Below are 20,371 nucleotides of genomic sequence, written 5' to 3'. Positions count from 1 at the left end.
CTGCCACGGGTGCACGGTCGCGGCCGTGTCACGGGTGGACGGTCGCGGCGGTGCCACGTGTGGATGGTCGCGGCCGCCGGGCGGGGCGGGCGGGGGGCGGCGGCTGGTCCCTGCGCTGCTTTTAACGCGCTTTGCTCGTCGCCCGGGCCAGGCGGCCGCGGCAGCGCGGCGGGCAGCGGGGGCGGCCCAGGCCCATGTCGGGGCGGCGGCAGGAGGCGGCGGCGCTGCCCGCCTGCTTCGCGGGGCTGGGCGCCGGCAGCCCGCGGCCGCGGCAGAAGCGGGGCGGCATGTTCTGCAGCGTGGCGGACGCCTTCGACAACAAGACGCTGGACTTCGCCTCGCTCGGCGCCCACGGCCCCGGGACCGCCCCCGGCGAGCCCCGCCGCGCTCCCACCCCGGGCCCCGGCTGCGGGGCCGCCCCCCCCGCAGAGCTGCCCGACGGCTGCCCGCAGGTAAGGGAGGGCTGCGCAGGGCACGGGCCGGGGCCGGGCCGCTTTCCCCCCCAGCTCGCGCCGAAGCGGCCCCGGGGCAGGCAGCGAGCCCCTCCGTGGGGCGGCAGCGGCCCCCGCCCCTTCTCCGCCGCGGGGTGGGGAGCCGTCGGGGCCGAGACCCCGCCGGGAGGGCGAGCGGGGTGCCCCGTCCCATCCGTTCCCATCCCGTCCCGGTCCCAACCCCGCCGGCCCGGTGAGAGCACCGGGGGCCAGGACCGGCTGCTGTCAGGGGACGGTGGGGGAGGGGCGGTGAGCGGCCGTTTCTCCTTCGGGGGGACGCAACTTTCACCGGGCGCCACGACCCACGACCCCCGGCCCCCGGCCTTTCTCGGCGGCAGCGGGACCGGACAGGGGCTGCGCGCCCCGTCCCGCCGCCGGGTCCGTGGGGCGGCCGGGGCTGCGGGACCGACCCGGGCAACTTCGCTCCGCTCCGCAGCCGGCCGGGCCCGCTTTGTCTGCGGGGCCGGCAGCGCGGCTCCGGGCCGGCGGCGGGCGGGGGGCGCGCGCACGCACGCAGGGACGTGCACACATGGGCACGGACACACGCACACACGCGGGGACACACGCGGGGACACGCACGCACACACACGCACCGGCGGAGCGCGGCGGGAAGATGTCGCACCAGGGCAAGAAAAGCATCCCCCGCATCACGGTGAGGGGCTCCCCTGTGCGCCGCAGGGGCGGGGGCGGGCGGCACCCCCGGGTACAGCGAGCCCGGTCCGGCGGGGCCGGGGCTGGCGGGTCGCTCCCAGCCGGCGGCGGTGGAGCGGGGCCGCCCGAGGCGCCGGACACCCCTGGGAGCGCTACCGGGGCGCTTCCCGGTACCGGGGGGTCGGGAGCCCGACGGCCCCCGCTGCCAGCGCAGCCGCCCCCCGCCCCCCCGAGCAGCGGGACGCAGGCGGTGCAGCCCCCCGGACCCCGCCGTTCCCTTTGTTGGCCGCGGACTGGCCCGAGCCCGGCGGCCCCGGCGCTTTGTCTGCCGCTGCCGGGCCGCCCCGCCGGGGACAAAGGCAGGCGCGACCCTCACCGCGGCAGCGGGGCTGCCCCGCGCTTCCCTAACTTCCCTCCGGCCGTTGGGGCTTGGGAACGTGTTTGGAAAAGGCTTTTTCCGGGGAACGGGCTTGGCGGGGGTTGGGGAGCATCTGCCGGCCTTGTTCGCTCCCCCGGCGGGGCCGGTGGCGTCCTGCCGGCGGGGCCGCTCGCCTGCCCGGGCTGCCGCTTTCGGCCGGGCTGCTGCGGGGGGAGTCCTGTCGCCCGGTGCCAGGGCTCCGCAGCGGGAGCAAGAAAAAATCTCTAGACAGCGATGCTTCCCCTCCCCGTGTTGCTGGCTCGGGGCCCAGTTCCCGTGAAAGCATCCCGTGGGTGCGTGAGCCAGGACGAGCGGCGTTCCCGTGCTGCGGGAGCGGGTCTCTGGGCGGGCGGGGCCGGAGGTGGGGTGGCGGGGGTGGGGGTGGGCTGGGCTGGGGTGAGGAAGGGGTGAGGATGGGTGTGGGGTGAGAATAGGGATGGGGTAAGGGTGAGGATGAGGATGGGCCCTGCAAAGGGGCCGTAGGGCTCTCCCGTGGGGCAGCCAGCACAGAGGCTTCTTTTGATCGATTTTATGGGACAAGGGAAGACAATAAGGAAGGAGTAAAAGCCTCGATGTTTGAAAACACAATACAGTTCTTTCATATGCCAGCGATGCTCTTTAAAACAAGACTCCAAAACGTTTTGCAGGCTGTTTTGCATCAGCACGCATTGCTGTATTGTAAGTCGTCTCCCGGGCTGTATTGTCACGTGCTTTTACATCGCTCAGTTGTTGTTGCGCTGAGGTCATGCTCTTTGTGTTGTCCATTTTAGCCTTGGTAATAATTTTTCTAGCAACACCAGAGAGCAGGAAAAGGATCCTCTTAATTTAGGCTGCAGTTCCACATTTACTTAAATGCCAGTGCTTTCTAGTTTTTCTGTTTAAAGATCCTGCAACTCTGACAAATGTACCAGTGTCTTGCTTTGAAATGAGTAAGGTCCTTGAGGCATGATCTGCCTCCGATGAGGCTGTGAAAACTAATGAATGTCAATAAATTACCAGGTTAATAAGATGCACTTAGAAGTCTTGGTAGCAGGAGCTGATGGAGGAGGCAGGTACATGGCTGAGCTGCAGGATGTTGCCTTGCAAACCTTTGAAAACTGCTGAGAGCCTCGATCGATCGGTCTCTGACCCTGCTCTGAAGGAGCCCGTGGTGGGCCCTCGGGGGGGGGGGTGCTCCCAGCAAGGCAGGCCAGTAGAGCAAGGGCTGGAGCACACTCCCTTCAGCCAGCTCCACTCAGAGGTGCATGCCTCAGCCCCCTGACATGGGCTTTTCTGGTACCTCAAGCTGCGGGCTCGCCTGAGCTGCCTCGGGACCCCCGGCTTGTGCCGTGCTTCGTAGCAGATCTGTGCTCCTCTCAGCTGACAGTTTTGTACCGTTCCCTTTGCGAAATGCAGCTGGGCTTTGGTGTAGAGTAGTTTGGATAGTCACTAAACTGGTGTGATTGAAGGGCAAGATACTAAGTCCTAGACTTAATGAAAGCTCAGAATGAGTGAAGTAGCATCTAAATAAAGAAGTCTTAAAAAAAGTGTGTTTTTTTTTCTGCTAGAGTGACCAGCTTCTAATCAAAGGAGGAAAAATTGTCAACGATGATCAGTCATTTTATGCAGACATTTATGTGGAAGACGGTTTGATAAAGTAAGTTAAAAATTTATATTTGGTAATGTAATTTCCAGCCATGATACAGTGCCTGGAATTGGAACAACGTTCCTTTCTGTCATTTTTCTCTTGGAAATACGTTCCCTTTTTGATAAACAAGGATAGCTGTGTGGAATAGCATCAAGAAAGAGCTACATTGATGTAGTTTTGCAGCTGGAAAGACACACGCAGTGCTGGCAGTTTGTGCTCTGTCGTAAGGTGTGCAGGGATCAAGTGAGGAGCCAGGTTAAGCGCTGCAAAGGCACATGAGAAGTCGGGTGCGGAGCCCAGCACAGAGACCTCAGCAGCTCCTCTGCTCTGAGTGGGGTCCCTCAGGTGACAGCCTGATGGGTCCCATGCTGCTAACGAGAGCCGGAGCCAGTGGGGATGGGATGGGATGGGATGGGATGGGATGGGATGGGATGGGATGGGATGGGATGGGATGGGATGGGATGGGATGGGATGGGATGGGATGGGATGGGATGGGATGGGTGCTGCTGAGTTGGCAGGGTGGGACCCGTGGGGCTCTCCAGCAGACCCTGGCTCCGGTCCCAGACCTGACGGAGCTCAAGGGGCTCCCAGCGTGCAGCTGCTTCTCCCAGTGTGCGAGGAGGCCTGGGCAGTGCACATGTGCTTGCCCGTGGGTGAACGCCTGAGAGCAGTACTGGGAAGAAGTTGTTTTTTGCATCTTCACTTAAAAGTTGTTGCCAATGAACAGGAGATCTTAATGTCTTTTTCAGACAAATTGGAGAAAACCTGGTTGTTCCTGGTGGGGTAAAGACAATTGATGCCTACAGCCAGATTGTGATGCCAGGGGGGATAGATGTCCATACCAGACTGCAGATGCCCATCAGGGGGATGACTTCTGCTGATGACTTCTACCAAGGCACGAAAGCAGCCCTGGCAGGAGGCACCACAATGATCAGTAAGACGGAGCAGCATTTGAACGGACTTCTAAGTAGAACATTGTTTAGCAAAGTACATCGTGCCTTTTGTCATTGCAGTGATAGGACAAGAGTGAATGGCTTTAAACTGAAAGGAGGTAGATTTAAACTAAATGTTAGGAAGAAATTGTTCCCCGTGAGGGCGGCGAGGCGCTGGCCCAGGCTGCCCAGAGCAGCTGTGGGTGCCCCATCCCTGGCAGTGCTCAAGGCCAGGCTGGATGGGGCTGGGAGCAGCCTGGGCTGGGGGGAGGGGGCCCTGCCCAGGGCAGGGGGTGGGACTGGGTGGTCTCTAAGGTCCCTTTCAACCCAAACTATTCTGTGATTTACCCTCATAGCAGAGAAAGGTTCATTTTTGGTGCAGAACTCTTAAGCGTTACAAAACTAATTATGTACCTTTCGGAACCTCCTGCCATTGCTACACGTGTATATTAAAAATATATAGCTGCTCCTGCTTCACCTCATAAGACAATAAAATAGAAGAAAACTTTAAACACCTTTTAATATGCTTTTAATAGCTTTGCAAGTGTGTTTTAATAAGAGTTTTTCAGCTCTGTGAGCATGGGTTCTGTTTTTGTGTTAATGTAAGAGAACTTTAATTCCTGTTTTGTTCCTGTTCTGGTCCCAAGGCCCACTGTAGTGTGTGGCTGAAGGACGAGTCTCAGCAAGTGTGGCATAGCTCCAGACTGATCTCATAGCCAGTACTGCAGGGGGTAGGAGCACAGATAAGAGAAGGGCCATGACTGATGGGCTGTGGGTGACTGCACGTGGAAAATGCCCGGGGGAATTGTGCAAAAGTGTGCAAGGACATGCTTTGGTCACCGGCTTCTCTCAGATGTGCTAGGTAGGCTGTGTGAAAAACAGGTGTAATAGTAGCTGTAACTTGGAGTTGGTTCTGCTTGCTTCACTTTATCTGGGAAATTTATTAATGTTCATCTTTAATGAATGCTATAAAAAATGAATATTAGGATGTCTCATTTTCACAGCAGTAAAGTCTCGCACAAGAATATTGGTGGCTGCTGCACCCCCCATGTGTTTCAGTGGCCCTTTCCCTGGCCCACGTGCTAACGCTGTGCAGTGTCTCCTCAGTTGACCATGTCTGTGCGGAGCCGGGGACCAGCCTCCTGGCTGCCTACGAGCGGTGCCGTGCGAGCGCCGATAGCCTGGCCTGCTGCGACTACTCGCTGCACATCGACATCCCTCGCTGGCACGAAAGCCTGAAGGAGGAACTGGAAGCCCTGGTGAAGGACAAGGGTAAGGACAGAAAGAGCAGTATGCTGGCAATAACGCCACAAACCCCCCACCCCCATCATAACCACTGGCACATAGGCAGGTTGCCACAGGGTGGGCTGTGGTGGTTGCTGCTGTGCGCCGCTTACCCCGCGATAAACGGGGTACAGGGGGGTGACCGTGCTCCTCCCCTGTCCAGGGTGGGCTTCCTGTCCTCCGCCATCTCGGAGAAGGGTGCGGGCGGGGGCACAGACACCAGATTCATGCCATAATATCTGAGTCGTATGCTCTCACCTCTGGGCGATTTACAGCCCAGTCATGAGAATCGATTTTGGAAACTAAATGGCACCGGGCACCCTGGCTCAGGCTGCCTGATCTACATAAAAAGTGTATGAAATATAAAGTATATCTGAAGTATATAAAAACATTCAAGATGGGGCTTATAGAATAAAACTAAGCTTTAGGCTTTCCATAGAGATTTCATTTGTGCCTGTAATTCCTGCACATCCTGAAGCATCCACTGGACACAGCTTACTGGAAAGCAGGCAGTGCAGCAGGAATTCATGCATTTCATTAATACTTATTTCTGTGTTTGGAAAAAATACTTTTTGCTTTCAGATATGCTAATGTAGAGCTAAGTGACTTCATTGTAATTTGCAGTCTTGCAAGCAAGGGCTTAATTGGTCAATTAACACAGAAATTGCAGTGAATTTCCTATTAAAATGTGGAGCGGCTGAAGTAATGTAGCTATTTCAGGTTTATACCGGGTGTTTTTCATATGTATATTCACATGAAATACAGTTTATTTGTAATTTGATTGTAGTTTGGGGTTAGTTGTTGCCTCTGTCCATATAAAATGCAGCAGCAATTCTCTGGCTTTGACCCGGTGCTTCATGAACCATCCTTTACTTTAGCTAGAAATGACAGAAATGAGGATTGCACACAAAGCTGTGAGCAAAGCACTGCCCATCCATTTCACTAGCCAAACAGAAGCGCACTAAGTAACAGTGCTCTAATATGAGAGCATCTCATCTTTGCTGCAATTTAATCTTAGCACTAATACATTAATTTACAGACAGTTATAAGAAAGAAGTCGAGGATAAACCATAAATTGAAACCACCACTGGAGGGAAAGCTCAGCCTGGGGGCAATGCCTTAGGTTCTGTGCATTTGGAGCAAGTTCCAGAGAGTACCGACAATCAGGAACAGCCTGCGGGGTGTTCTTTTGGTTCAAGTGCATGGGGGTGTATTATCTGTCATGGCTCCTGGGGTTCAGTTCTTGCAGGGAAATTTCCCATTTCAGCCCTTACCCTGATTGCTTCCAGTCTAACCCTTGCTGGCACAGCCCCCCCTGGTTTGAACGCGCCCTGCTTAGCCTGTGCCGGGTCACCAAGTTCTCAGCTGGGCAATAAACTCGCGTGCTTTTTTGTTTTCTCAAGGTGTGAACTCCTTCCTTGTTTTTATGGCTTACAAAGACAAGCTTCAGTGCACTGATGCCCAGGTAATACAGCCAGCCAGTGTCCAGGACCAGTCATCACCCCTACTGCGAGCGTAAGCGGTGATTTATCTGATGTTGGGCAACCCACTGTCTCTTGGCAGATGTATGAAATATTCTGCATTATTCGAGACCTGGGGGCCATTGCCCAAGTGCATGCTGAGAATGGAGATATCATCGATGAGGTACAGTATTTATATTCATTTAAATTAAAGGTTGACCGGAGTATTTGGGTTTACGGCAAAGTGCTGACTTGAACAGATGGGCTGTAGGGTCTAGTGGAAGGTGGAGCTGTGCCAGCATGCTTTTAGCCTTCAGTTGGCACTGCAAATTCAGTAGAACTTGGTCCAGATGAGAGAGGGAGGAGCAGCCTGTTGTGACACCGGGTTGCTTCGGGGAGAGGACCAGCATGCACTTTTCAGTGCCTGCTGTCAGCAGGGTTTCAACCCGGTCGCTCCCCTCTAAGATCTCCGGCGAGAGCTGAACTGAGCTGAGCTCGTGGCCTTGGAGCAGAGCAGCCCTGGTGGTGGGTCCATGTGTGTGGGCACCGAGCCTCATGCAGCCAGGGGAGTGCAGAAACACTGCTCCAGCATCCCGGTTACCCATGCCTCGGAAGGAAAGGGCCAGTAGGGGACCCTGCGATGGCAGCGTGTGCAGGCAGGAGAACATGCAGGAGGATCAGGGGCTCCTGCTAAAATCAGCATCCTCCCCCCAGATCCTCACACACACTTGGGTTTCATCACAGAAATTATACAAGGACTGTTCACTGATTCCCAACCGGTGTGTTTTGGGTCTTCTTGAAGGCTGAGTGACTGCCTTCAGCGATACCTTATCATGTTATCGATCTTGTTTAAAAGTCTTGAGAATTTGAGAAAAGAAGGAGGTTTGCATCACTTGCAACTTGAAGTTGCGGTACACTTGGAAATATTTATCCCCACAAATGGCACTCAGGAGTTTCCTTAATATGACAGACTTTTCTCACATTCATTACTTTTCCTTTTTACCTTTAGAAGATAAAATCTTAGATACATACTGCAATTGGATGACACAAGATAGGAGTAGACTTGCAGTTCTCTTAGCTTATGGCCACGCAAGTGTTCAGTCTGATGTGGGTGAAGGTTTTAAAATGAAAGCAGAATCCCAATCCTTGAAACGGGCTTATTTGAACAAACAAGATAAAGGCTAATTCCCACCTCCCTGGGATTTTGTCTGAGAAACCTTTTCTTCAGCTGTTTGTGAAACATAATGTGATCCCGAGCAGTTCAGTATCTTCAAAAGTATTTCTTCACGAAATGTCAGCATGATGACGGTCAAGCCCTGGGGACAAAGTCGGAGGATATCTGCAATGGGAATACAGAGAAATAAACAACCTCTAAGAGCAGGATCCTTTAAAGCCTGTGAGAACTGGTCTGTAGTGTTGGATAACGTCCTTGCATCTAACGCCAGCTGTGTGGGTGCACTGCGTAATACAGAACATCACAGAAGGAAACGGGGTGAGGTGTGTGCTGGGCATCTGCTTTCAAGCACCCTGTGAATAACATAGGTGCAGCCCCATGTTCATCCCAGCTTGTCACCATGGGTTCCCAGCTAACATCGGGTCACACAGGGACTTGGTTCCTGCCCCTCGTGACGCAAGGCTGTGGCAGTGGGACGAGTGTGTGGCTGTGTGGGGGAGCCAGAGCCAGGTAGGAGAGGATGTGGGTGCAGGCAGGTGGGGCTGCACGGCTTCAGCCCCTGTGCTGGGGCATGCTGCTGTGCAAAACTGCCCTCCTGCTGCTGCCTCCCCCCAGAACTGCGAGGGAGTGAGCCTTTGGTCTGAGCCACATCCCGTGGCGGCGGGGCGACGTGCACCAGGGATGGGGCATGTGACTTCCCAGGTGAAGCTCTGGAGAGGTGGCACTTGCTGCTCCCTGCTGACAGCCTCATGTGCCTTGCACCTGTCTCTGCTTCCTCCATCCTCCTTCATTCCTTCCTCTGAGCAGCTTCAGGCAGCCTCAGGTCCGGGGGAAACATCCATTCCTTTCCTGGAGCCATGCATCACATCTAGCACAGCCTTCGATTAAGCAGCGATAGGGTTAAAATCCTCTGTCCTCCAGAACTGTAGCTGGGCTTGGAGTGGGGAAGCTCCAAAGGTGCTACTGGCATACAGTTCTTACTCCAGAAATGTTTCCACAGCACAAGGTGGGTGTCCTAGGAAGTAGCTGCAGTGGCTTGTGGAGCATCACAGGTTGTCAGTGGTATCCCCTTGTCATATTCATGAGTTTCCATCAGCTTTCAGGAACTTCTGAACCAAGTAGTTTGTGTCCTGTGATGCTTTGGACAGGCTGTTTGTATCACTGACTGCTTTCCCGTTCATCTTCATCCATCTAGGAGCAAAAGAGGCTGCTGGAACTGGGGATTACAGGGCCAGAAGGGCATGTCCTCAGCCGCCCCGAGGAGGTAAGGTGCAGCCCTTGGGCAGCCCTGCGCAGGGTGTAGCTGTAGCCGAGGTGCCTGAAACGTTTCGCGCCTCTGTTTGTGTGTGCGCAGGTGGAAGCGGAGGCGGTGTACCGTGCAATTACCATTGCGAAACAAGCCAACTGCCCCTTGTACATCACCAAAATAATGAGCGGAGGTGCAGCAGATGTCCTGGCCCAAGCAAAGAGAAAAGGTAAAGCACTATTTTCATAGCTGCGTGCGAACTGAGCCTATTTCAATATGTCTGGGAAGTGTCATTTTAGTTGCAAAGTTTAAGAATTCATTATAGCCCAAATTTTCTCACATTCTAAGGGCGCTAAAACTTAGGGCTGGCTTTTCTTCGTAGAGTGTGTCAGTGCTAATTGCTCTGAACTGGAAAGATGTGGGGAGATGTGCTTGAAACTTGTGACACCTGAATCTCAGTAGACGCAGCTGAAAAAAGGGAAATAATTTATTTGCAAGCATTTGTGGTGAACTAAATGAAAAAGATCTGAAGCCAGCTCCAGATTGAAACTGGGGTGTTTCATAAAGAGTGGGTAAAGTGGGACGCAATCCAAGAGAACGGGGTGGAAGGCCCGTGGGGGGTCCAGAGCCACCTCTGCCCCAGCTGGGAGACTCTGCCAGAGAGACCCTGGTTTGGTTTGTAGGAGGGCGTGATGGTTTGTAGGTACGAATGCATGTTTGGTCTAAGGAGAAAACAGATGGATTCAAAACTTATTTCGACAGCCTTTCCCAGTCATCTGAGATAATTTAAAGGATTAACGTGAATTTAGAAAACTGAAATACTGGGAAGACTTGTATCGTTAACCACAGTATTTGTCCACACTGCGTGAAAAGAGGCTGCAGGACATGCAGCGCTTTGGAACTCATTAATTGGATTGTTTGGCAGGCACGGTTGTGTATGGAGAGCCCATTACCGCCAGCCTGGGCACCAATGGCTCGCACTACTGGAGTAAAAACTGGGCTAAAGCTGCAGCCTTCGTCACGTCTCCTCCCATCAGCCCAGACCCCACCACACCGGATCATCTCACCTCTCTCTTGTCCTGGTGAGTTCTGTGTCAGCAGGGGTGCCTGAGCGCAGCTGCCGTGACTGCATCCCTGATTGCGTCCCACCTGCACTCGTCATAATGCCCCGTGCAGTAATAGCATCACATGCCAAGCTGGGGGCTGGCTGGGACATCGCAGCCCTGGCCGCCCTGGCTTGGCCCCCTCGCCTTCTGCCGGTGGGTAACAGCCTCCCTGTTCCTGGGGGCAGCCCCCTCCTCTCCCATACCTGGGCAGCACAGCAGAGGCTTGCACACAGTTCAGCTTTCCGCTAGATTATTGTTGTCAGAGTAGGAAAAATAGTCTATCAGCTGTTGCACTTCTCCATGTCAAAAGAATAAATCTTTGGGTGATCTTTGAGCAAGGAGCCAGGTGACTCTTTCAAAAAGAGTTTAAATTCTGCTGTGATGAAACCACGTAATAGTTATCAGATTTTTCCTATTAAAAACAGGCTCATGCTGCCCAGTTCCTCCTTCAGAACTGGTTCAGGGAAGGCACAGCATCCCGCAGGATGGCCAGCGCAGGAGGGATGGTGGCCACTGCCACTCCGTCTCACTGTGTCCCAGGGAAAGCCTCCTGCACTGCTTTAGCATTAAAGCAAAAGGAAGGATTTTATTGAAAGCAGTATTGGGCATTTGCAAGATTTTAAAATGTGTGAAACATAAGCTTTTAGGGCACATCCTCGTGCAGAGTTGTTTCAGTGGCTTGAGTTACGCAGCAAAGCCCTGGGGACTGGCAGGAGCATCCCTGGTGCTGTGCAGGGACCAGGTGGGCGCCGGGAACCCGGAATACAGGCAGGGTAATACAGATGCCCATGCGCTGGGGCTGTAGCCAGGGACACAGCCGCCAAGCTGTTAATCACAGCTGGAGCTTTGCCACGGGCCAGGGTTTTACGTGTCACAGCAAATCCATGTTTGTCACTGCCGCCTTGCGAAAGGCAATCTGTAGAGGTGGTGATTCATTCACAGTGGAGGGTTTGCCTCCAGGTGCCTGCAGCTCAGCCCGGGAATCTTCTCCATTCGCAGCCGCACAGCCCGCGGAGTGGCACCAGCCAGTAGAGCTCCCTCTGGCATTAAACACAGTTTGGTGCGGGTAGAGTTAGAAAAATCAGCTCCAGAGGTAATGCATGAGGAATTTTTGAAATGGGACGAGAGATGTTTATGGATCCAGATAGTAGTAAAAAAAAAAAATCGCACACAATATATATTTTAAAGAAGAAATAAACATTTCTTAGAATTCCCTGAAACATGATCTTTTTCCTGGAAGGATAAACAGTTGTTAGCAAGAGAAAAGTGTGTCATGTTAGTATATCTTACATAGTACATAAAGATACCTCAGTGCATTTAGTATGTTCTTAGAAGAAGCAGTAAATTACAAGCACAGTTCAGTTTAGCACAGCTTTGACCCAAGTCTGGAGGTGTGCTCCCAGGCTCGTCCAGCTGCCTATACAATCACAGCATCATTTAGGTTGATTTCAGATGATCAAGTCCAACCATCATGCTCAGTTCTCTTGTTGCCCGGCTGTGCCCTGCCTGCCAGCATGGATCCAGTTCCTTCACCTGTAGTACATGGTAGTACGTAACGTTTGGGTTTGTCCCAAACGTTTTATTTAATCGTATCCTTGCTTTAAAAGAACCTTGCTCTAAAAGCAGCCTTGCTTGGAGAACCATTTCCTAAAATAATCAGAGGTTTAAAAGGATGGTAGAAAGATTAAAACATTGTCTTAATTAGTAAAAATAATGGCCAGTTTAGGAGAGAATATAAATAATGCCTATGAGACTGCTGTTTACATTTCTTAGATGATTCCAGTGCTTAATTCCTATATAAATAGAGTGAGATGCCTCTGCTGACCTGTAAAAATTGCCTCTTGACTTACATTGGCGTTTACGGATCATGTCACCTGTCTTTACTGTTTTTGTGGGCAAAATACATCTGTACCAAACAGACCGAGCACGAAGGCTGCCAGCCATTAGTGCCACTCGTGGCCTTCCAGGTGAGGGTGGCTTTTGCCCGCCAAGGGCAGTGGGGTTGCGGGGCCGGGGAGGTGGCGTTAGTGCCTAGGAGGCTGTTCACGCCGTTGGGTACCTCCTCTGACCTCCTCCGCTCTGCTTCGCCTAGCGGGGACCTGCAGGTTGCGGGCAGCGCTCACTGCACCTTCACCACCGCGCAGAAGGCAGTGGGGAAGGACAACTTCACCCTCATCCCCGAGGGAACCAACGGCATCGAAGAGCGGATGTCAGTAATTTGGGAAAAGTGTGTGGTAGGTACCAAAAAGACGCTGATTTCTGGCAAGGCTATGGATGCAAGTGCACGTGAGCAGTGCTAGGGGGATGTTGGCATCCTCGTTAATTCAAACGAGCCAGGAGGTGTGACATTGTCTAGACTGCTACTTCAGAGGAGCTTGCTAATGAGAGGAAATGTGGCACTCGAATGCCTTCAAAGTGTCTTCAAAGGCTCCAGTATGGGGATCATCCACCCCCCACTCACAGTCACAAGAGAAAGTGTCTCCAACACGTTTTCCTAAGGGTAAGACGCAGCGTTCCTCTTCCCTGGTGCTCGTGGGAGGCCTGGGGAGGTGATTGGGGGTGGGACATCTACCCCTTGGTGGCCATGCCTGCCAGCTGCCTGTAACCCCAAGCCTCAGAGGTGGGGACAGGGTCCACAGCCCCTCTGTGTGCCGGGCAGTGAGCCCTGCTGTAGGGGGAGAGCTGCGGCACACGGACGTCTGGCCAGTGGGATCGAGTCCCATGTCCCTGCACACCAGTGCACCCTGCCCTCCCAAGGAGCATCCCTGGGAGGCTGTAGCCTGCATCCCACTGAGCAGACACCTCTCTCTGGACTTCCAGGAGCTTGGGAACCAAGCCACCCTGCAGCATCTGCCTTAGGTGGGCTTTGTTCAAAAAGAAACAGAATTTATCTTAAGCTAATAAATAAAAATGATAAAAAGCACTATTGAGGTTCACTTCCAGTCTTCAAATACCCTTAACCATCTTTAGTGAACTTGAGATGCATGTACGGGGAGTTAGAGCCTACCAGTGAAGGTCTTGTTTTTCAGAGACCTAAAATGTCAGTCTGGGCAAAGTAAAACCCGTCTATTGTAGTACTGAGCCCACAGGGATGAGGCTCAGCTCCCCCCGCCAGGTCTCCCTGCGCCCCCGTAACTGCAGCCCGGTCGCAGTGTGGATCCTCACGCTGCACGGCTCTCTCCCAGGTCTCCGGGAAGATGGACGAGAATGAGTTTGTAGCGGTGACCAGTACCAACGCTGCCAAGATCTTCAACTGCTACCCCAGGAAGGGGCGCATTGCTGTGGGCACTGACGCCGATTTGGTTTTGTGGAACCCCAAGGCTACTAAAATCATCTCAGCAAAAACCCACAATTCGGTAAATACAGAATTATTTTCTTGAGCTGGGTTTTAGAGTCAGAAGAGACCAGTAAAGCAATATATTTTTCAGGTTGGAAAGATGAGATCATTCAGGAAGAGAGATGTTTGTGCGGATGAAGTGATGAATGACCTTGCATTTGCTTTTAAAAATACAAGCAAATGAAAATATCCTTTGGTGATTGCAAAGCATAGTATTGTAACTGAGTGGCAGCGACGACTCTGAGACAGTCTGCATCCAGTACAGAAATTTTAAGATGGATGTATTTACTGTGGACTATAAAAATGTAGGTGCTGAACTTGTTTTACATATTAAACTACTAATATAGTTTAATACATCAGCACCGTTTCCAAAGAGCCAGACCCGTTCCTGCGCAGGCTCCATGAGCACTGCCTGTCCGTAGGGGTCACTCAGTCTGGAGAGATTCGGGTGCATCTTGGTGGCATTTCAGCCAGGGTTTTCCAGGCTGTGGATGTCCCCAGGGTAATTTCCACTGTGACCCTCAGACAGAAAGCTGCAGTGAAAAGAGAGAGGAGGGTGAGGTGTTGCGAGGAATGTTGGTGATAGAGCTGATTGAAGTTAATGCAGAAACATTATGACTTGTGGGTTTTTCACCAAAATGTTTTTTATTAAAGAATATTATCACTGTGATTGAAAAATTCCATTGTTCTCTTTAAAAAATAGAAATGGGTTTTCTTTTGGTCCAGAAAATTAATTTTTGCATTTTTATAACGCCGCATTTTTTCACTGTAAACTCTGGGATTTGGGGGGGTTGTTAGTGATAGTAACAGGAGCGTTTGAAGAAAGCGGCAGTTTTGCATTTCCCACGAAACAGACCTGACTTCCCAGACCTGTTCTGGTAGGAGACTTGCAGTGACTTGGAAGAAATGACAGGAACTTGGGATGGAGAACTAAACCAGGGCTCTTCTGGGGCTTAGCAAGAATGGCTTATTTGCTGCAGTGACAGGCTGGTTTGCTGCGGGAGTGCTGCCCGTCTTCTGCGCCAGTGCTGTGCTTCGGGGATTTAGTTTCTCCATCCCCATTTGCTTTAGTTCAAGTTTAGTTTGAAATATGAAGGAAATACATAAATACGTTTCAAATATTATTTGAAACATGTAAGGAACAGTGTACAAAAATGGGGATGTGTGTGTGTATAGTAGTTAAACTATCACCTTCTCTTCTCATTAACTGTATTGAATATCTTGGTTTGTTTTTTCCAGAACGTGGAATACAACATATTTGAAGGCACAGAGTGCCATGGGGTTCCTACTGTGGTCATAAGTCAGGGAAAAGTAGTTCTTGAAGATGGAAACCTGTGTGTCACCCAGGGGTCAGGTCGCTTCATTCCTAGAAAGACATTCCCTGATTTTGTTTATAAAAGGATAAAGGCAAGAAACAGGGTAAGGAGAATTTTATTTGCTATAATCCTGTGTTTTCTTTGCAATCTCTTTGCGTTGTTGTATTGCAGTCGCTACAGCAAGCCTGCTGATGGAATAGGCAACAGAAACAAGAATATTATGAATGTTATTTCCTTCTAGGCCTTGGATATTTGTAATGTCCTGGGCTTTGCTGTGTGGCTTGGCAGCTAATAGCTAATACAGCTAATAGTGGTAGTATTATTAATATTATTTGCCTACTATAAAGTCAGAAAGCAAAAATACGGCTTCCAGCAAATCCAGTTTTGCGTGGTGTGTATTGAGGTAGAGGGGAGGGATTCCTCTCCTACCCGTATTCGAAAAGTTTCCACCATTGCGTGACTGGTGGCTGCTCTGCATCCACAAGCGGGCAGTGGCTGTAACGTTGGGTGGTTACTGGATGAACAGTGGGATAGCCCCTGCGGTGTGCTAGCACAGCTTCTTAGGAAGATAGGAAGACGTGAAAATATATAAAAAGCTTCTTAACAGCTCTGCCTTCCTCCTCTTTTCAATGTATTATTTTAGGCATTTTCATTATGCATTGTAGGTGACGGTAGAGCAGAAACCGTTAACCGCAGATTACCTGCAGAGTGATGCTGGCAGCTGTGGTCAGAACGCCTGGCTCTTGGGTGCCTGGGGGTGGCTCACGGTGCCTGAGGTTGCCTTGGGGTGCCAGGGGTTGCTTCCTAGGATGACTGGGGGTACCTGGGGGTGTTTCCTAGGGTGCCTGGGTGTGCCTCCTGGGGTGCCTTCTGGAGTCAGGGCGGGATGGGACCCTGGTAGGTTCCTGCAGGATGGGGATGGGACCCTGACAGGTTCCTGCGGGATAGGACCCTGGCAGGTCCCTGTGGGATGGAGATGGGACCCTGGCAGGTCCCTGTGGGATGGGGACAGGACCCTGGCAGGTTCCTGTGGGATGGGCATAGGACCATGGCAGGTCTGCGGGGGATGGGTAGGGCCCTGCTAGGTCCCTGTGGGAGGCCAGGTCTCCCCTGCGGCACTGCCCAGCGGTGGGCAGCCATCCCCAGCCTGGCTGGCAGAGTGTCGGTTAACCTCCTGCCCGGCGCTGGCTCTGACAGTACTGCTGGTGGTCTCCATTTCCCTGGCACATCCTGTATGCCCCTGCACACGCAGAGAAGCGGCAGGATGGGCTGGCTGGTCCCATCGGCTGGGGCAGAGGGTCCCTGGGCTCCTTGTTAGCAGTGGAGCTGCATCTCTGTCTGTTGTGGAAATGGACACCCTGTGCCCATATGTTTTTTAACATAAAGGCTGGAGTTTGCTGAACACAAACCTCGATGGCAGTGAGCTGAAGTCCCTGCTCCAGCGGGGTGCCATCCAGTGCCAGCCCAGGCGTGAGGGCTTCGGCTAACAGGTTCCGGCAGACACATTTGGCTCTTTGCAAACAACCCGGCAGCCTGCCCATGCCAGCTCCCCGTCCTCAACTTAATAAAAGCTGCAGTCAAGGAGATTGCTGGAAAACATTGAGAAGGGTATTTTCTTCACAAGATATGCAGCATGATGAAGACAAAGGTCATGTCAGAGAAAAATTTCTACAGAAAACGTTATATACGTCTTGATAACCTATCAGTTCATGCCTTTTTAATTTGAAACCCAGCAGTTTTTGTCTTCAAAACAAGCCCCTTCTGGCTCTGTAGTTGTCAAAGAGCTGTCACAGCTTCACTTGGGAGGAGAAACAGCCTTAAGCAAAGCTGTGATGAAATGCTGGTAACAATGTCGATGTTGCTAACGCTTTGGCTCCCCCAGCAGCTACAAGCACCCGGGGCTGAGCTCATCCTCCCTGCAGGAGAACGTGATGGTCACACCGGGTGGCACTGGTTAGGGCTCCCGCCTGTGGGACATTGCTGTGGGGAGCACATCCCCTTGCACGGCAGGCACCCTGGCTACCTCTCAAGAGTCCCTTTTCTCAGGGGGACAGGACCTGTGCCCGCGGGGTCTGGGCAGCATCCTCTGCTTGGCTTTGAGGGTGGGAAGTGCCCGGCTGCCAGTCCTGCCGGGGCTGCCTGCTCCCTGCTCCCTGAGGGGGCATCTGTCATGGTTTAACCCCAGCCAGCAGCTAAGCACACGCAGCCACTTGCTCGCCCCCACACCGCTCCCAGTGGATGGGGAAGAGAATTGGGAAAAAGGTAAAACTCGAGGGTTGAGATAAGAACAATTCATTAATTGAAATAAAGTAAAATTTAATAAAACCAGTAACAATAACCACCACGGTAACAATTGTAATGAAAAGGAGGGAGAAAGGGAGAGGAGTAAAATCCAAAGGGAAAGAGGAAGAACCCAAGTGATGCCCAGTATTGTCGCTCACCACCCGCTGACAGATGCCCAGCCAGTCCCTGAGCTGGCCATGCCCAGTCAAAGCTTTTACATACTGTAGAAGGGAATAAGGTTCCTGTAGCGCATCTTAAAAATATGCTTGGGAAAAGAGGCTGGGTCATTCCTGCCTCAGGCAAACTCATTCATGGGATTGCTTTTGCTCAGGGACCTAATCCACCTCAGGTCTGTTGGGGAGTGCAGTCTCTGCAAAAACCCTCAGCAAGGGGTTAAGCACAGACGGAAGGACAAGAAATCAGGACGCATATGTTGGGCCTGGTTCTTGTTCGCCTTCGCTTAAAGACATGCCTGACACCTCTGCTTGCTCCCAACCTCGTAGCTGGCCGAAGTCCACGGTGTCCCCAGAGGGCTGTACGACGGGCCGGTCCACGATGTCCTCGCAAGTGCCAGAGCCATGGCCCCCACGGCAACATCCAGGATCGCACCCTGCGCAGGCAAAGCCCAGGCTCCTCCTGTGCGCAACCTCCATCAGTCAGGATTCAGCTTGTCTGGTAGGGCGGGGGTCCCCTGGAAGGTGGGGGGCTGCAGGTGGCGGGGGGCTAGTTGCATGGGTGGCACAAAGTCCTGGGTTTGTGCGAGTGGCAGGGCAAAGCTGAGGAATAGGAACTGAATTTTTGCTCAGTAAAAAGCAGTTCTTACTGTTGCCGCAGCCTAGTGACTCAGTGCAGCACACATCTCTAGGGTGTTTTACGGTATCTGTGTAAATGCACTGATGAACGTATATCACAATGCTTGGTGGGGGGCTGCGGGGTGCCTGTGAGCACAGGCTCCACGAGGGGTGGAGGCTGCGATGGTGGGGGGGGCAGGAGGATGAGGCTGAAGGTGAGGGTGTCACCGCAGCCCTGCCTGGGTCAATGGGGATGCTGCCATGCCTGTCAGAGGGTCCTGAGGGGTCAGGACTTCAACTGCATCCCCTGTGAGTCAGGCAGGGGTTAGAAGTGGTTGGGTTTGTAGAGATTAGCCAAATTAACTCAATTTTCAGGAACCAGAAAGATAATTAATTTGGTCTTTCTGCATAAGCAGCAGCAATTCAGCATCGTTCAGCTCAGCATCCTGCAGCAATCTGCCCAGCAGCTTTAGGGACCTTGGAAAGCCAATACTCTGCCATAAAATAACTGTCATAATGTTGTTTTCTATCTGGTTGAAATCAGATGGATGACGTAGTGTTTAATAAATGTACAAGGTCCCGCATTTTATTATATAGAAACTGTTTATTTACATGAAAGACATTTAGAACGGTTTCCAGAAAGAAGCGATAAAAATAAAAGTGGTCAGGCAAATAAAGCCATTCCCAACAGTACTCTGATAATACAGTGCCCAGAATGATACATAACAACGGTAGGAGTATTTCCCACAAAGGAAATGTTTTATGATCTGTGCATTTAAAGCAGTGGGACTTGTACGCGGTGCCAGCAGCACAGCCCATGCCTTTCCTCTTCCCTAGGGTCACAGGCAGATGACCACATTATCAGACGCACGGCTCAGAAAATCATCGCCCCGCCAGGTGGCCGGTCCAACATCACCTCGCTCTCCTGACGGGGCAGCCTGGGGGTCCCCCTCAAACTCAGGAGGAAAAGCAAGCGTTTGTCAGCTGCCCCAGCCCCTTCTTCTCGTAGGTAGAAAATAGAGTAACCCCCGCCCCTGGGAGGTAGTGCTCCCATCTTGATTTCTCCCAGTCTGTATTTCTTCAGTAGCCACTCGGAAAGCCCTTCCCTTGTGCATGCAGGCACCTGGACCTACACTTGGCAGCATGCTCGGCCGTGCCGCCGGCTGGCTCGTGGGCAGGGCGAAAGGAAGGTGCATTCTGGCTGGAATATGCTCCTTCCTAGTAGCATCGACCGGCCTTTCTACTGGAAGGGCTTTTAACCAACGAGCGCTTCTGACTCCTACGGTTTTAATACAGCCTGTTGCATCCCGTCTGTCTGCAGCATTCCCTAGCAGATCTGGACGCCGCCGTGCTGCGCAGCCTTGGCCGTGTTGCAGCCGCCACTGTCACTGTGCCTTGAGCCAGGGGGCTGTGCGGGACCACAGCGTGTGCAGCCAGCCCTGCGGTGGGGGCAGCCTCAGTGGGGTGGGTACGGGCACCCCAGGGTAGGAGGGTGCTGACAGCTCTGGGACCCGGTGCTGCAGCAGATGGGCCGGTGGGCTGCAATCTTTCTGCAAAAAACAAGTTGGGCTTGTTTTTTAAAGATTATTTATACTGTTTTTCAGGAACTGAGTGTAAGTCTTAAAACCAATAACAAGGGTCCTTTGAAGGCTAGTTGCATATGACAAGCTCTTTTATAAAGTTATTGTAGCCTGTTTATTATATTTAAAGGTATGTACAGTAAAGGTGAACCTCTATGCCACAAAGCTATGCATGTACCTCCAGCAGAGTGGCTTGCCATTCCTTTTCTGTTCCCTTGCTTTGAATAAAGTTTGTTGGAAATCATAAAGCAGTAGTAGCAGTTGATGCATCTGAGTCGATTTTTGTGGTTTCTTCCTTAGGGTTTTTATGCATGAGGGTTTGTAAAAGCAGTTCATGACTTGTAGGTTACTGTACTTCCCTTGGACAATGACAAGAGATTTATTTATTAGCTGTGTAGGAATAATGCAGAATCCCAGCCTGCCTGCTGAAAACCTTCAGTTTGCAGATAAAGCTGAAATACTGTGAGGGTGGTCTGGTTTTTCCCACTAGGTCAACACCACTGCCGATGCCTGTGAGATGCAGATGCATGAAGAGATGCTGTAACATGTCTGTGAGCTACAGATTTTCCTGGGGCAATGTCGTGCTTTGGTTTCCAGCTCTGAAAGCAGGGAACAAGAAAGGGAACAAAAGAGTCATGGAAACATGAGCAAGCGTCTGCTCCATAAGTGGAAGCT

The 20,371-nt window shown here is 52.3% G+C and overlaps 1 protein-coding gene across 2 annotated transcripts; it reads left to right on the top strand.

Annotated features, from left to right (window-relative positions):
• The first annotated feature begins 148 nt into the window (after positions 1–148).
• DPYSL4 (dihydropyrimidinase like 4) lies at positions 149–19,939 on the top strand. 2 transcript variants are annotated; one of them, XM_055791856.1, is made up of 14 exons: positions 149–452; positions 3,108–3,196; positions 3,937–4,121; positions 5,227–5,391; positions 6,807–6,868; positions 6,967–7,047; positions 9,233–9,301; positions 9,392–9,512; positions 10,209–10,365; positions 12,482–12,623; positions 13,575–13,745; positions 14,966–15,145; positions 17,829–18,000; positions 18,954–19,939. In XM_055791856.1, exons 1-14 carry the CDS (start codon positions 195–197, stop codon positions 19,043–19,045), a joined length of 1,944 nt encoding a protein of 647 aa, XP_055647831.1. In that variant the 5' UTR covers positions 149–194; the 3' UTR covers positions 19,046–19,939. The 2 variants fall into 2 exon arrangements, with proteins under 2 accessions (XP_055647831.1, XP_005236142.1); XM_005236085.3 differs by lacking the exon at positions 149–452 and adding an exon at positions 1,022–1,143.
• The last annotated feature ends 432 nt before the right edge of the window (positions 19,940–20,371 follow it).

The sequence above is a fragment of the Falco peregrinus genome, chromosome 1 (assembly GCF_023634155.1).
Source record: "Falco peregrinus isolate bFalPer1 chromosome 1, bFalPer1.pri, whole genome shotgun sequence".
Taxonomy (NCBI): Eukaryota; Metazoa; Chordata; class Aves; order Falconiformes; family Falconidae; genus Falco; species Falco peregrinus.
Note: the sequence above shows the minus strand (reverse complement) of the source record. Positions and strands in the feature narration are given on the sequence as shown.

Bases quoted from the DNA above. Each gene is read 5' to 3' on its own strand.
- DPYSL4 (XM_055791856.1), top strand. From the start codon at position 195: ATGTCGGGGCGGCGGCAGGAGGCGGCGGCGCTGCCCGCCTGCTTCGCG. The intron at 453-3,107 runs GTAAGGGAGGGC...TTTTTCTGCTAG, and splicing joins TGCCCGACGGCTGCCCGCAG to AGTGACCAGCTTCTAATCAA. The intron at 18,001-18,953 runs GTAGGGCGGGGG...CCTCTTCCCTAG, and splicing joins GTCAGGATTCAGCTTGTCTG to GGTCACAGGCAGATGACCAC.